Source organism: Cervus elaphus, chromosome 7 (assembly GCF_910594005.1).
Source record: "Cervus elaphus chromosome 7, mCerEla1.1, whole genome shotgun sequence".
Lineage (NCBI taxonomy): Eukaryota > Metazoa > Chordata > Mammalia > Artiodactyla > Cervidae > Cervus > Cervus elaphus.
The window spans coordinates 30,743,335-30,756,930 of record NC_057821.1 but is presented as its reverse complement, the minus strand read 5'-3'; the positions used below and the strand labels follow the sequence as shown (position 1 = coordinate 30,756,930).

At 41.5% G+C, this 13,596-nt stretch overlaps 1 protein-coding gene across 2 annotated transcripts; it reads right to left on the bottom strand.

Moving 5' to 3' along the window:
- Window positions 1-714: 714 nt before the first annotated feature.
- On the bottom strand, window positions 715-10,294 carry ZSCAN31 (zinc finger and SCAN domain containing 31). Of its 2 annotated transcripts, none has more exons than XM_043908202.1 (4): window positions 10,057-10,294; window positions 3,227-3,700; window positions 2,273-2,423; window positions 715-1,766 (listed from the first exon to the last, which is right to left on the bottom strand). In XM_043908202.1, exons 2-4 carry the CDS (start codon window positions 3,605-3,607, stop codon window positions 991-993), a joined length of 1,308 nt encoding a protein of 435 aa, XP_043764137.1. In that variant the 5' UTR covers window positions 3,608-3,700; window positions 10,057-10,294; the 3' UTR covers window positions 715-990. The 2 variants fall into 2 exon arrangements, with proteins under 2 accessions (XP_043764137.1, XP_043764136.1); XM_043908201.1 differs by having other exon boundaries at window positions 9,835-10,088.
- Between the last annotated feature and the right edge of the window lie 3,302 nt (window positions 10,295-13,596).

Genomic DNA, 13,596 nt, shown 5'->3' with positions numbered 1-13,596 from the left:
GGTCTCCCGAGTTAAGCATAAGCTGCCTGAGGTCAGAGGCTCCATTTCCTTATAACCTCAGTGATGCTGCTTACAGTGGCCTTCCACCTGGCTAAACTTCTAAAGCCTGTGACAGAAAAGGCTATGAATAAAACAGGCACATTGCAAAGGGTTTATTATTATTATTATTGGCCTCATCACATGGCATGTGGGATCTCAGTTCCCTGACCAGGACTCCAGCCTGTGCCCCCTGCATTAGGAGTGTGGAGTCTTAATCACTGGACCACCAGGGAAGTTCCACAAAGGTCTTAAAGTATCATTTGACTCGTTATTTATAACAAAAATGGGAACCTTAAATATAGTAATGACCTGCACTGAGAATTTGGAGTTCAATATCAAAATGGGACATGGATTTCTAAACCATCAAATCTATAGGCTTCACACTAGGGGTAATGCTGCTTAGTAAATGAGTTTGCCAACCATTCTGATGAAAGTTATCAAAGAGAACATCCATTACATTCCTGGGGAGATTGTTGACAATGATAACGATTTTCTATAGGAATAGGAACAATTCTTATTCCCCCAAACCTTATTGTGTTTAAAATGTCACTTTTACCAAAAAAAAAAAAAAAAAAAAACCCAAGAAACAAAAAACTCACCTCTGAATATCCTTTGAGTATATACACAAATGCTAGTCATTTAGAGTTGTTCAATATTAAGTATTACTCAATAATGGCCCCTACATACCAATTTATTTCCAGGTAAGATTTGGTTGCTTTAAGGGAAATTGTTAGAAATGAACCAAGGGATAGGGAAGAAAGAAGCTGCCCAGCAAGTGCCCACATGCCCACACCCACAGTTATCCACTCAGGAGACAGCAGCACGTGGTCTGCAAAAAAATCATGCATTCCAAAGCAAAATAAATTTCATAAGAGTAAAATAAGCCATTTGAATATCTTACTTTCCCAAGGATCACCTCATTGAAGGGCCCTGGTGGTCCACAGGGTTAGTTTAGTCCAATTTGACAACAGTATGGATTCTAAAATGCCGAATGAGGTTGCAATGATGACTGAAAGCTTTCCCACACTCATCACACTTATACGGTCTCTCTCCAGTGTGGCTTCTCTGATGTTTTATAAGGAGTGTTCGACTACGAAAGCTTTTACTGCACTGACTGCACTGATAGGGTTTCTCACCAGTGTGGATTCGGAGATGCTGGAAAAGCCCTGCATTCTGACTGAAGGCTTTTCCACACTCATTACAGCGATAGCGCTTCTCTCCAGTGTGTATCCTCTGATGCTGAACAAGGTACGAGCTCAGGCGGAAGGCTTTCCCACACTCTTCACATTCATATGGTTTTTCCCCCGTGTGGATCCTTCTATGTCTAATGAGGCCATTGCTGGCACTGAAGGCTTTCCCGCAGTCCTTACATTGATAGGGTTTCTCTCCAGTGTGGCTCCGCTGATGTTCAATCAGGCCTGACCTCTGGCTGAAGGTCTTTCCACATTCTCTACATTCATATGGCTTCTCCCCAGTGTGGATTCTCTGGTGCTGAATGAGAACTGAACTCTGAGTAAAGCTTTTCCCACACTCATTGCACTTGTGACGTCTCTCTCCAGTGGGCTGTCTGCTCTGTTTTTCTGCCCTGCTCTCACGTTTACACATTTCTCTATTTTTAGAATCTAAAGGAACATCTCTTTGGAGTCTGCTATTCTCAAAATGTCCCATTTCTTTTAAGACTTCCTGTTTTGATGTCAAGTCCTGGTTTTCAAGTACAGTTTCACCATCTAGAATAATAAATAGATCAATGTCATTTTTTTCCTTTATGAAAGAGTATAACCATAGGATGGGAAAGAGGAAGATTCATGTCAAATATACACATTTTAGGATCCAAAACTGGCAGTGTAATATAACAACCTAAATAGAGATATGGAGACAAAGTAAGGGGTAACCAGCACCTGCTGAAATGGCTGGAGGAGGTCACCCAGACAAGGTGAGGCTTCTAGAGAAGACATACGCAAGCAGGCACTGTGAAGGGCTTGCTACAAAGCAGGTGCTGCTCTAAATGTTTTATGTATATTAACTTATTAAATCTTCAAATGACTCTCTGACTCTGATTATTTCCATTTAACAAATGCACAGGAAGGTTACTTGACCTGTTGGATGTCACATAGCTTTTAAGTAGCAGTGCTTAAATTCTAACTGAAACAATCTGGCCCCAGAGTCCAGTCTCAACTATTACCCTATATTGGACCACCAGAGATCCTCTGAATGGACCTGAAAATGTCCTTACCTTGTTCTCCAAATTTGTGGAGCCCAAAAGATTCACATTTGAGCTGTGTCACCACGGACTGAAGCTGGAAAGCTGTTGATTCCTGCTTGGCCTTCAAATGCACTGCATCCCCTGAGAGCATTTCAGCAAGTCCATGTTCACAATCTGGGGCCTGAAGGCAGGTAGGTATATTTGGGTTGATAAGAGGAAGACTACTGGAACCTGGACTCACACGCAATGAGAGAGCTCATATGGAACTGTATGAGACATTTTTTGCAACTGCACAGTGGAAAGCCCAGAGTTTAATTCCACACCCAAAAGCAGAAGGGGGAGAACAAGAGTGGCCCAATAGGGTGTGATGGTTTAAAATATGTTCATAAGCTCTTCAGTGTTATTTCTACTAAAAGGTGGAGCCTGATTTCTCTCCCCTTGAGTGAGAGCTGTACTTAAAATGGCTCATTTCTACTGAATAGAATGTATGGCAGAAATCATTGTATATAACTTGAGACTAAGACATAAAAACGTGAGGATTCATCCTTATCCTCTCTTACTCTATTTCTGTCTCTCTCCCAGGGAAGCCAACTGACATGTGAGGACATTCAATGAGCCCTAAAGAGAAACCCAGTAAAGACCCCTACCAACAACCAGTGAGGAACCAAGGCCCCCTACCAACAACCATGGGAGTGCGCCATCTTGAAAGTGGATCCACCAGCTGCAATAGGTCTTCAAGGGACTATAATCTTGGTTGACATCTTCACTGCAACCTCATGACAGATCCTCCTAAGTGGCTCCCGAAACCTGACTCAGAAACTTGGAGGTAATATTTGTTTTTTTTAAGCCATTAAAGCTTAAGGGATTACTTGTTACCCAGCAACAGAGAACTAATACATGTGGCTACAACCAACCAACCTGGGTCACCAAACTTCACCCTTCATTTCATAGTCTATGTCCAGAAGGCCATCTTCTTCCTCTCACCTGGTTCTCTGGTTCACTGAGCTCTCGCTCCAGGTCTTCAACTGCAGCCACTGCCTCCTCCCCACTCTTGGGGTGGTGCTCACGTACCCAGGCCTGGAGCTCCTCAGGCAGGATGGTCAGGAACTGCTCCAGCACCAGGAGCTCCAGGATTTGCTCCTTGGTATGTGTGTCTGGCCTCAGCCACTGATGACAGAGTTCCCGAAGCCGGCTCAGTGCTTCTCGGGGACCAGGAGTCTCTTGGTAACAAAAGTGTCTAAAAAGTTGGCGGGAGGCTTCCTGGCCAGAAAAGTTGTTCTCTCGAAGGTAGGTTTCTTGGTCCCAGATAGGGTCCTCCTCCACCTTCACAATCTTAAGTCCATCCTGTTCCCCTGCTGAAGCCATTCTGGGATTAACTTAGAAGGGCTCAATCCAGCCTGGGGTGGATATGTAACTGATTTAAGATCCTCTGATTTAATCTTCTTCAGGAGGATGCACCTGATGAGAAAAATTATGTCTTAATGAAATAAGTAATGGGGAAAACAACAGTATAAGAACAATAATATCATGCTATCACTCATGTTAATAAAAGGTATACATATGTATGTTTAGAAACTGAGATTTTAAAAAACGCATGTGGCAGAATACATTACTGACCCCATTCTTCACCCTTCCCTGTAGACATGGACTTTGTTGTGCTCCTGCTGTGATTCTGGGTTCAACACATGACCTGACTTGGCCAGTGTAATACTAACAAGTGTGACAGAAGCTAGTGTGATTGCTCTGCATGCCTGTGCCCTCTAAAACTGCTAAGAGGATATATTGGCTTTCAGATGGAGCAGATGAGATCATCCTAGGTCAGCTAACAGCCAGATAACCTCCCCTCCTCCTGCCCCACCCCAACATGTGAGTGACTCCAGCTGAGATCTGCAGAGCTCACAACTGACTGCAGATGTACAATTAAGCGCTGCCTAGATCACCAAACCCAACAGACTCATGTACTAAATAAATGTTTATTGTTGTTGTCCTGCCAAAGACTTGTACTGTTTGTTACACCACATTATTATGGCAATGAAAAACTACTACAAAGGGATGGCCTCTGGGAAGGGAACTAGGTAACTTAAGAGAGGAAGGACATTTTACTTTTCACATAATACCCTCTATATTTTTTCTGATTCTTGAGTCATTTGAAATAAAGTACTTATTCCAAAAAATAAACAAAGGGACTCCCTGGTGGTCCAGGGTTAAGAATCTGCCTTGCAGTGCAGGGGATGTGGGTTCAATCCCTGGTCGGGGAACTAAGATCCTGCATGCTGCAGAGCAACTGCGCCCACATGCCACAATTAGAAATCTACAAAAAGAGAAGATCCCAAGTTCTGCAACTAAGACCCAAGGCAGCCAAATTAATTAAATTTTAAAAAGAAAAGAAACAAGAGGCTTTAACCAAATGTCTATAGAGCAAAGAGTAGGAAAAACATAATTCTGACAAAGTGTGAAGCAGTGAAACAATGTGGCTTAGGAGCAAGTACATTTGAATTGGGCCTGAAATAACTAACAGAAATTAGTCAGGCAGAGAAAGGGCCCTGGCAGGAGATTCAACATCACAGGCCAAGCAAACAACAGACTCTAACCCTAACCCATTTAACATGCATTAGAGGATAAACAGGAGAAGGCAATGGCACCCCACTCCAGTACTCTTGCCTGGAAAATCCCATGGACGGAGGAGCCTGGTAGGCTGCAGTCCATGGGGTCGCGAAGAGTCAGACATGACTGAGCGACTTCACTTTCACTTTTCACTTTTATGCACTGGAGAAGGAAATGGCAACCCACTCCAGTGTTCTTGCCAGGAGAATCCCAGGGATGGGGTCGCACAGAGTCGGACACGACTGAAGTGACTTAGCAGTAGCAGCAGCAGAGGATAAACAACAGAACGGACACAGCTGAAGAGTAACAGTGATTATGAGAATACTGAGACTTTACTCTGAATGCAACAGGAGATTATAAAATATGAAAGAGCAGTTAAGAAGAGAGAATATATATATCTTGTTAACTGCTCTTTCATACATATAATATATAAATATATATACATATTGTAATATAAAATATTAAGACACTACAACATTAATATACAGGAGCTTCAGAAAAGAATGTAGTGAATGACTGAGAAATAATAGTTGATGAGAAAAAATTAAGAATTTTCTAGAAATGAAGGCCTGACTTCTCAGATCAAGAGTGCACACCTAGACATAATAGCGTGAAACTGAAATCTATTGAGGATAAAGAGACAATCTTAATAGCTACCAGAGGAAAAGAGATTACCTATGAAGGAAACACAGCAAAGTGCTCACTAACACAGTCTAGAAGGCAATCAGAGTGGAGAAATGACTGTTAATACAGAATTTACCCCGAGCTAAATATAAGTAAATAGAGCAAAATGAAGTAATTTACAACCCACAAACACTTCCTACGAGAGTAAGTAAAGGATATAGAGTTCAGCAAAGAAAGGTGAACTCAGAAAGAAGGTATGAAATAGAGGAAACAACAAGAACTGACAAAATATTGTGATAAATTTAAATGATTATGGGGGGAAATCTCTTGTAATTTATTCACTCACATGTAAAATGATGTACATAAAAGGTTATTTACTGCAGCACCGTTTGTGAGACAAAGGTTGGAAACAACCCAAATGGCCACCAAGATGGGACTAGGTAAATAAATTATAATAATCCATATAGTAATCCATAACTACTGCTATGCAGTTTTTTGAAATGAGGAAGCTCTTTATGTATAGATATGAAAGGATGGGCAAGATCCATTTAGTGAAAAAAGCAGGGTACAGAGCCACCATGAAAAATATTAACAAAAGGGAAAGGGAAAGAAAAAAATATACATAGAAGCAGGGTACAAAGCCACCATGAAAAATATTAACAAAAGGGAAAGGGAAAGAAAAAAAATATACATATATATATATATATATATATATATATATATATATATATATATATATATATATACATTTGGATACCTGAGCAACATTACTTGTCCCTGGGAATGGGAAATAAGTGGTTGGGAGCAGGTATGATGTGGAATTTTTCAATGGATAGCCCTTATTACATTTTTTACATGAGAATATTTTACTACACACAAGGGGAGGAATATAAAACTAAAATTCCTTATAATAACAAGATGTGGTAGATGGTCAATTCAGTAAAAGGAGTGTATTAATGCCTTTGATGTCAGGAGAATAGAGATACTGAACAATAGACTTCATTTTAAAAATTCTAAAAGTAAATACACATCTTATAATTTAAGGGTAAATCAACAAGGAATTGGAGCAAATGGAACTCTCATACATTGATATGATAGTTTAATGGATACAACCACTTTGGAAAAATCTTTAGAACTATCTCTTAAAGAGAATAAAAATGTTCTGCAGCTGTGGTATCAAGTAGCCCAGAACTGATGTATTCAATCAACAATTCATTTCAGAGAACACATTTTTGTAAGTCCGTCAATTAGTGACAACCCATAGCTTTCAAAAATCAGTTAGTCGGGAATGACTTGTTCCAATAAACAGCTCTGAGTGCCAACTAATGAACAAGTTTGTCCCATGAAACCATGTCTCCACAGATGTTAGCCCACTGAACCCCATGCTTCTCAAAACCCTTATGTAAGAGCAGCAACCTCTTCTGTACCTAGTGAGGACTGTACCTAGGCCCTGGTGAGAGGATCTCTTCAGCTGTCTTTTCATTTCAGATACTGAGTGATGCTCTCAACATTTTTTGACAAGATGAATGTCTGTGTACCCCTTGATCCAGTAATTCCACTGTTGGATTTATACCCCAAAGAAACAAGTGCTTATGACCACTAAAAGCTAAAAATGCAGGAATGTTCAGAGCAGTTTTATTCAACATAGTTCCAAATTAGAAATAACCCAACTGTCCCTCAACCCTCAACTTGCAGAATAAATAAAGAGTGGAACTGTGGTAGGCAGAATTCTAAGATTGCCCTATGATCTCCTTCATGTTATCATGTCCCTTAAGATTGTTAGTTTACATGATAAAAGGTATTATTAAGATGTAATTAAGTTTAGCAATCAGTTGACCTTAGGAGGTCTCTAGGTGGGCCTAACCTACTGCATAACTCCTTTAACAGCAATTTTTTTTTAGCAGAAGAGGAAGTCAGAGGGTTGAAGCATGAGAAGGATTAGATACACAACCACTGACTTGCTGATAGAGGGAGCCACCTGTAAAGGAATGCAGGCAGCCTCTAGAAGCTGAGACCTGTCCCCCAGGGGCATCCAGCAAGGAAAGGGAGACCTTAGTCCTACCATGGACTTCAGTTCTACAACGTAAAGAAACTGAATTCTGTAACTGGTTTAAGACTCTTGTATTTTCGAAACACAGTCAATAAATTTGGTGCCATTTACATTAACTACTCAAAGTTTTCCTTTTTGATTCCTTCTGCTGTCCTGCTTCTCCAGTACTCTTGCCTGGAAAATCCCATGGATGGAGGAGTCTGGTAGGCTGCAGTCCATGGGGTCGCTAAGAGTCAGGCACGACTGAGCGACCTCACTTTCACTTTTCACTTTCACGCACTGGAGAAGGAAATGGCAACCCACTCCAGTATTCTTGCCTGGAGAATCCCAGGGACAGAGGAGCCTAGTGGGCTGCCGTCTATGGCGTCGCACAGAGTCGGACACGACTGAAGTGACTTAGCAGCAGCAGCAGCTATCCTGCTTCATGGCTCTGTTCCAGGGAGAAGGAGTCCCTGTGTTGCTGGAACTTTCACTCTAATGGGGAAGATTTAAAAAAATTAATTAACAGCAACAACAACAAAAGTAAGGAGGCAGATAAAATAATGAGCAGTTGTGATATGTGCTGTGAGGAAAACCAACCAGCATCAAGTTATCAAATAAATGTAGGACCTATTAAGATAGGATGATGAGAGGTGAGGTAGCTAATGAGCCCTAAGCACAGTAAGGACTGAAATCTGCAGAGCAGAGGTGGGGGGTAGGGAGAGAACTGTTCAAAACCCCCGACAGGACATAGAAGTTTATTTTTTATTCTAAATGCACAGGAAAGTCATTGAAGGCACATAGGAGGGTCAGTGATGAGACCGGGTTTATGTTTTAAGAAGCTCTGCTACTGGATAGTAAGCGAGCTAAGGGAATGAAGATGGAGGCAAGAGTGGAGGTGCAGGCTAGTGCACTGGATCCAAAAGACAGCCACTTAGGTATAATGTCAATACATTCATCAAATTAACTTTGAAAAAATACAACTGAAAGGCAAAAGAGCTTAACTTTTGTTTGAAAAAAGAGCTTTAATCTTTGGGCAGACATTTACGAGCTGTGCTTAGAGCTGGGTATACAAAGGAATTTATAACTCATGGGGATAAAATTATAATACAGTGAAAGCCATAATCTTGAAGATGTGTACAAGGAAGTAGGACAATTCATCCTAAATTCAAGATTCAGTTTCTATGTATTACATGTTATCCACAAAGGGGACTCACTTCAAAAATATTCACTAAGTGCCTATATGTGTCAGGCAGCAAGTATATGATAAAAGAGTGATACAATTACAGAATCTGAAGTGTCCTCATCTTCCTTAATTGAACTAAAAAAACCACGAGGTGGCAGAAAGAGTGTACAAGAGCGTTTCTCTTTTTTCTGACACCTCACGTGGCCACCCAGCGATCGTAGTTCCTTCACCTGGGTTCTAACCTGTCCTCTGCACTGCAACAGCCAGATCCTAACCACTGGACCGCCAGGGAATTCCTGAGCTTTTTTTATTAGCTTCAGCATATTAGCAATTACGAAGAGATAATGAAAATAATAAACCACCTGCGTTGTAAAATAAATTCCAAAGGAAAACTGATCACAATGGCAAAGAAAAAATACCATGAGGAAACTGGCACATTCGGAAATGGAGCTACTCTAGGAAAGGACTGGAATATCCTTCAACCAGGTAATAGGGTGGGGAGAAAGGAGGAGAAGGATTATTGTTATTGTTTAGTCGCTAAGTCGTGACCGAGACTTTTGAGACCCCCATGGGCCACAGCCCGCCAGGCTCCTCTGTCTGTGGAATTTATTTCCCAGGCAAGAATACTGGAGTGGGTCGCTATTTCCTTTTCGACCCAGAAGGGGAACCCACATCTCCTATATTGGCAGGCAGTTTCTTTACCACTGAGCCATCAGGGAAGCCCAAGGGAAGCATAGGACTGTTTTAAATTAAGAGACTTAACTACATGCAACGAATGGTCTTTAATTGGGCCCTAGTTGGTGTAAACCAATGGCAAAAAACACCTGTAGGACAAGGAGGGTAAATTTGAATACGCAGTAGATGTCAGGTAATATTAGGGAATGCGCTTACGTTTAGTTGGGTGTGTTGATATTGGGGTTATGATTTGTGTATGTAAAATGTCCTTAAGTTTCAGAGATGCACATACGAAACTAAGAGTGACAAGTCACGATGCTTGTAATTTATTTTGAAATATTTAAAGAAAAAATAGATGCGATAAATACTGTTTAATGTTAACACTTGTTAAATAAAAGCGATGGGTATATAGGAAGTTGGGCTTTTGACAGGGAGCGAAAGCAACTTCCGGAAGCCCTTCTTCCACGTCCTCACCTCGGGTCTGGTCACAAAGCTCCGCCTCCACAAGGGGGTCTTCTCCAACGACCCCAGCGGGCGCAGGGGCGGGACCTCCTTCTACCCGAGGCGTGTGTCCAGGTGACCACGAGAGGCTGGCGGGGGCCACGCCCGCGCAGACGTCCCCTCCTCACCTACTCCAAGGCACCTATCTTAATCTTCCTGGGGCGGGCGAGTCAGCACGAAGCGCCTGAGACTCACCTTCGGGATCGCGGGAGCTCCAGGTCCGCCGCGCAGGCAGCATCACTCAGAAAACCTACAAAGGCCGGAAGTACGTCATCGTCCCGGGCTCCGTCGCTGAGCAGCCCCTTCCCTGCTAGGAGCATTCTTGTACTCTCTAGGAGCTCCGGAGGTTAATGCACTTGGTGACTACTTCGTCACAAAGCTCGGAGCCAGAAATCCAGCCCTAGGAGGGGAAACCCCCGCCCCCCGAGATTTCTGTGCTGAGTGGTTCCGGGCATCTAGAAGTCACTGGTCCTAGTAACGCAAAATGTTAGGGCCGGAAGGGACTTCATTGTTCCTCCAGGTCTGGTTGTTACCATCCGTTCCTTCCCGAGGCTCTCCCCTAACTGTGGTCCCTTTAACACCACCAAGGAGAGATGGTAGCTGTGGTTGGGTTTTTTGTTTGTTTTTAACTCTCAAACTGTTTTCTAGAATCGCAGTCTAGAAGGAGAGACACAGGCACATAAACCAGTGTACAGCTGGTTTGTATGTGAAACGAAAGAAAAATGAAGTAAATGTAAGTCCCTGGACCATAGTAAATGCTGCAGGGATAGTATATGTTAAGAAGTTGAATTTTTTTTTAATCCATTCGTTTAACAGATTCTCTCTGAAAGCATTCTTTGTGTCAAAGTTTTCCTCTAAGGACTGGACATAATAATGAACACAGGTCTTGACTCTTACGAAGTTTAAGAGAGAAATATAGACACTGGGAGATCTAGTATATATAATTTGAGTGAAACATAGGCATGAAAGTGGAAAATCACATATTACAAATTTTGAAGTCTTAAAAACATCGCAAACATGAAAGTCAGAAAAAAAATTTTATTAATTGCCTGACAAACGTCTATAATAATTTTTAACTAAATTTTGACTTTATATTCTTGAACTGTCTTTTAATGTTAATTTTGTAATTTAATTTTTCTAGAAAGAATGAAAAGATATGTAGTCTATCCTCTAGCATAGCTGATTATTTTAAATGGTTGGTATCTGGGTAACCCTCTATCGAGTTCTTTCAGTTATGAGCTACAAGATGTTAGGATGTTTTAAGTTTTTTGTATGAGGACTAATCTGAAAATCTCGTGACACTATCTAGATTGTTTTGATGTCCTCATTGTGTCAGTATTATTTATTTATTTTTGGCAGCACCAAGGGCAGCATGCAGGATCTTAGTTCCTCCTGCTGCTGCTAAGCCACTTCAGTCGTGTCCGACTCTATGTGACCCCATACAGGGCAGCCCGCCAGGCTCCCCCATCCCTGGGATTCTCCAGGCAAGAACAATGAAGTGGGTTGCCATTTCCTTCTCCAATGCATGAAAGTGAAAAATGAAAGTGAAGTTGCTCAGCCATGTCCAACTCTGTGCGACCCCATCCCTGGGATTCTCCAGGCTAGAACACTGGAGTGGGTTGCCATTTCCTTCTCCAATGCATAAAAGTGAAAAGTGAAAGTGAGGTCGCTCAGTCATGTCTGACTCTTCGCGACCCCATGGACTGCAGCCTACCAGGCTCCTCCGTCCATAGGATTTTCCAGGCAAGAGTACTGGAGTGGGGTGCCATTGCCTTCTCCATTAGTTCCTCCACCAGGGGTCAAATCTGTGTCCCCTGTGGAGTCTTAATCACTGGACCTCCAAGGAAGTACCAGTGTCAGTATTTTAAGTCAAAAGTTCAAGAAATACTAATCTCTTTCCACAGTGCTCAGTGATTCATATCACTTCATTAATTACATTACTAAATAATCCAAGAGCCAATGGATTTATTCAAAATTCAGCTTTCCTCTTACTGTTTTTGTGTAATCTGAAATTTGTTTTGTTATAGTTTGCTTCTTTATATCAGAATAAAAATCTGTTTATTTTATTCAATATCTGTTTTTCACATTACATTCTTTTAAATTTTCTCTGTTCTGTAATAAATTATCTTTATTTCAGAACTTATCACTTGTTCCTTAAATCATATGAAAATGTCTTTCCAAATTGCAGATAAAATGACTTATTTCTAAGTCATTATCTTATTTCCTCAATACAGGTTTGGATTACACAGGGGCATGCATTTATGAAAACCCAAACTCTACAATGAAGATAATACATTTTAGGATTCCCCTGGTGGTCCAGTGGCTACGAATCCACCTGCCAATGCAGAGGACACAGGTTCCCGGGAGCTCTCACAGGCCGCAGGGCGACTAAGCCTGTGCACCACAACTACTGAGCCCACACTCTAGAGCCCGGAAGCCAAAACTGCTCAGCCTCTGTGCTGCAACTACTGAAGCCAGTGAGCTTAGAGCCTGTGCTCCACTACAAGAGAAGCCACCTCAATGAGAAGCCCATGCACCACAACGAAGAGTACCCCTCGCTCAACATAATTAGAGAGAGCCAGAGTGCAGCAATAAAGATCCAGTACAGCCAAAAATAAATAAAAATTTAAAACTTTTACAAGCTTGCTAAACTCTTTTATTAATCATCATAAGTTGTTCAATTATCTTGGACTTTCTATTTAAACAATTGAGCATATTCCTTAAAACAGTTATGCATTGTAAAAAAGAACAGAGAATGTTGTACATCATCTAGTTATACAAAGGGTTAAGTCTCAACCTGCTGCAGTTGCCCATCAACAGTTGGGAAAAAAAGAATGAAGCATTCTGGGCTTTGGATAAGGAGCCCCTAGATGATTAAGATGGAACTCTAAGGACAAATTTCAATGACCCTAGGTTCTTGTATCTTTCCATGCATAGAAAAGCACAAAAATCATTAACTTGAGATATTTGTTCTTTGTGATTAGCAGTGATCTTTTACATGATGGTGTGATCACTCACTTAGAGCCAGACATCCTGGAATGCAAAGTCAAGTGGGCCTTAGGAAGCATTACTACAAACTAAGCTAGTGGAGGTGATAAATTCTAGCTGAGCTATTTCAAATCCTAAAAGATGACTTTGTTAAAGTGCTTCACTCAATATGCTAGCAAATTCTGAAAACTCAGCAGTGGCCACAGGACTGGAAAAGGTCAGTTTTCATTCCAATCCCAAAGAAGGACAGTGCCAAAGAATGTTCAAACTACCATACAATTGCATTCATTTCACATGCTAGCAAGGTAATGCTCAAAATCCTTCAAGCTAGGCATCAACAGTACATGAACTGAGAACTTCCAGATATTCAAGCTGGATTTAGAAAAGGCAGAGGAACCAGAGATCAAATTGCCAACATCCGTTGGATCATAGAAAAGGCAAGAGAATTCCAGAAAACAAGTACTTCTGCTTCATTGATTACACTAATGCTGTTGATTGTGTGGATCACAACCAACTGTAGAAAGTTCTTCAAGAGATGGGAATACCGGACCACCTTAACTATTTCCTGAGAAACCTGTATGCAGGGCAAGAAGCAACAGTTAGAACCGAACATGGAACAATGGACTGGTTCAAAACTGGGAAAGGAGTACGTCAAGGCTGTACATTGTCACCCTGCTTATTTAACTTCTGTGTGTGGTGTGTGTGGGAAAACCTTTAGCCAGAGCAGCCACCTCCTTGGACACCACA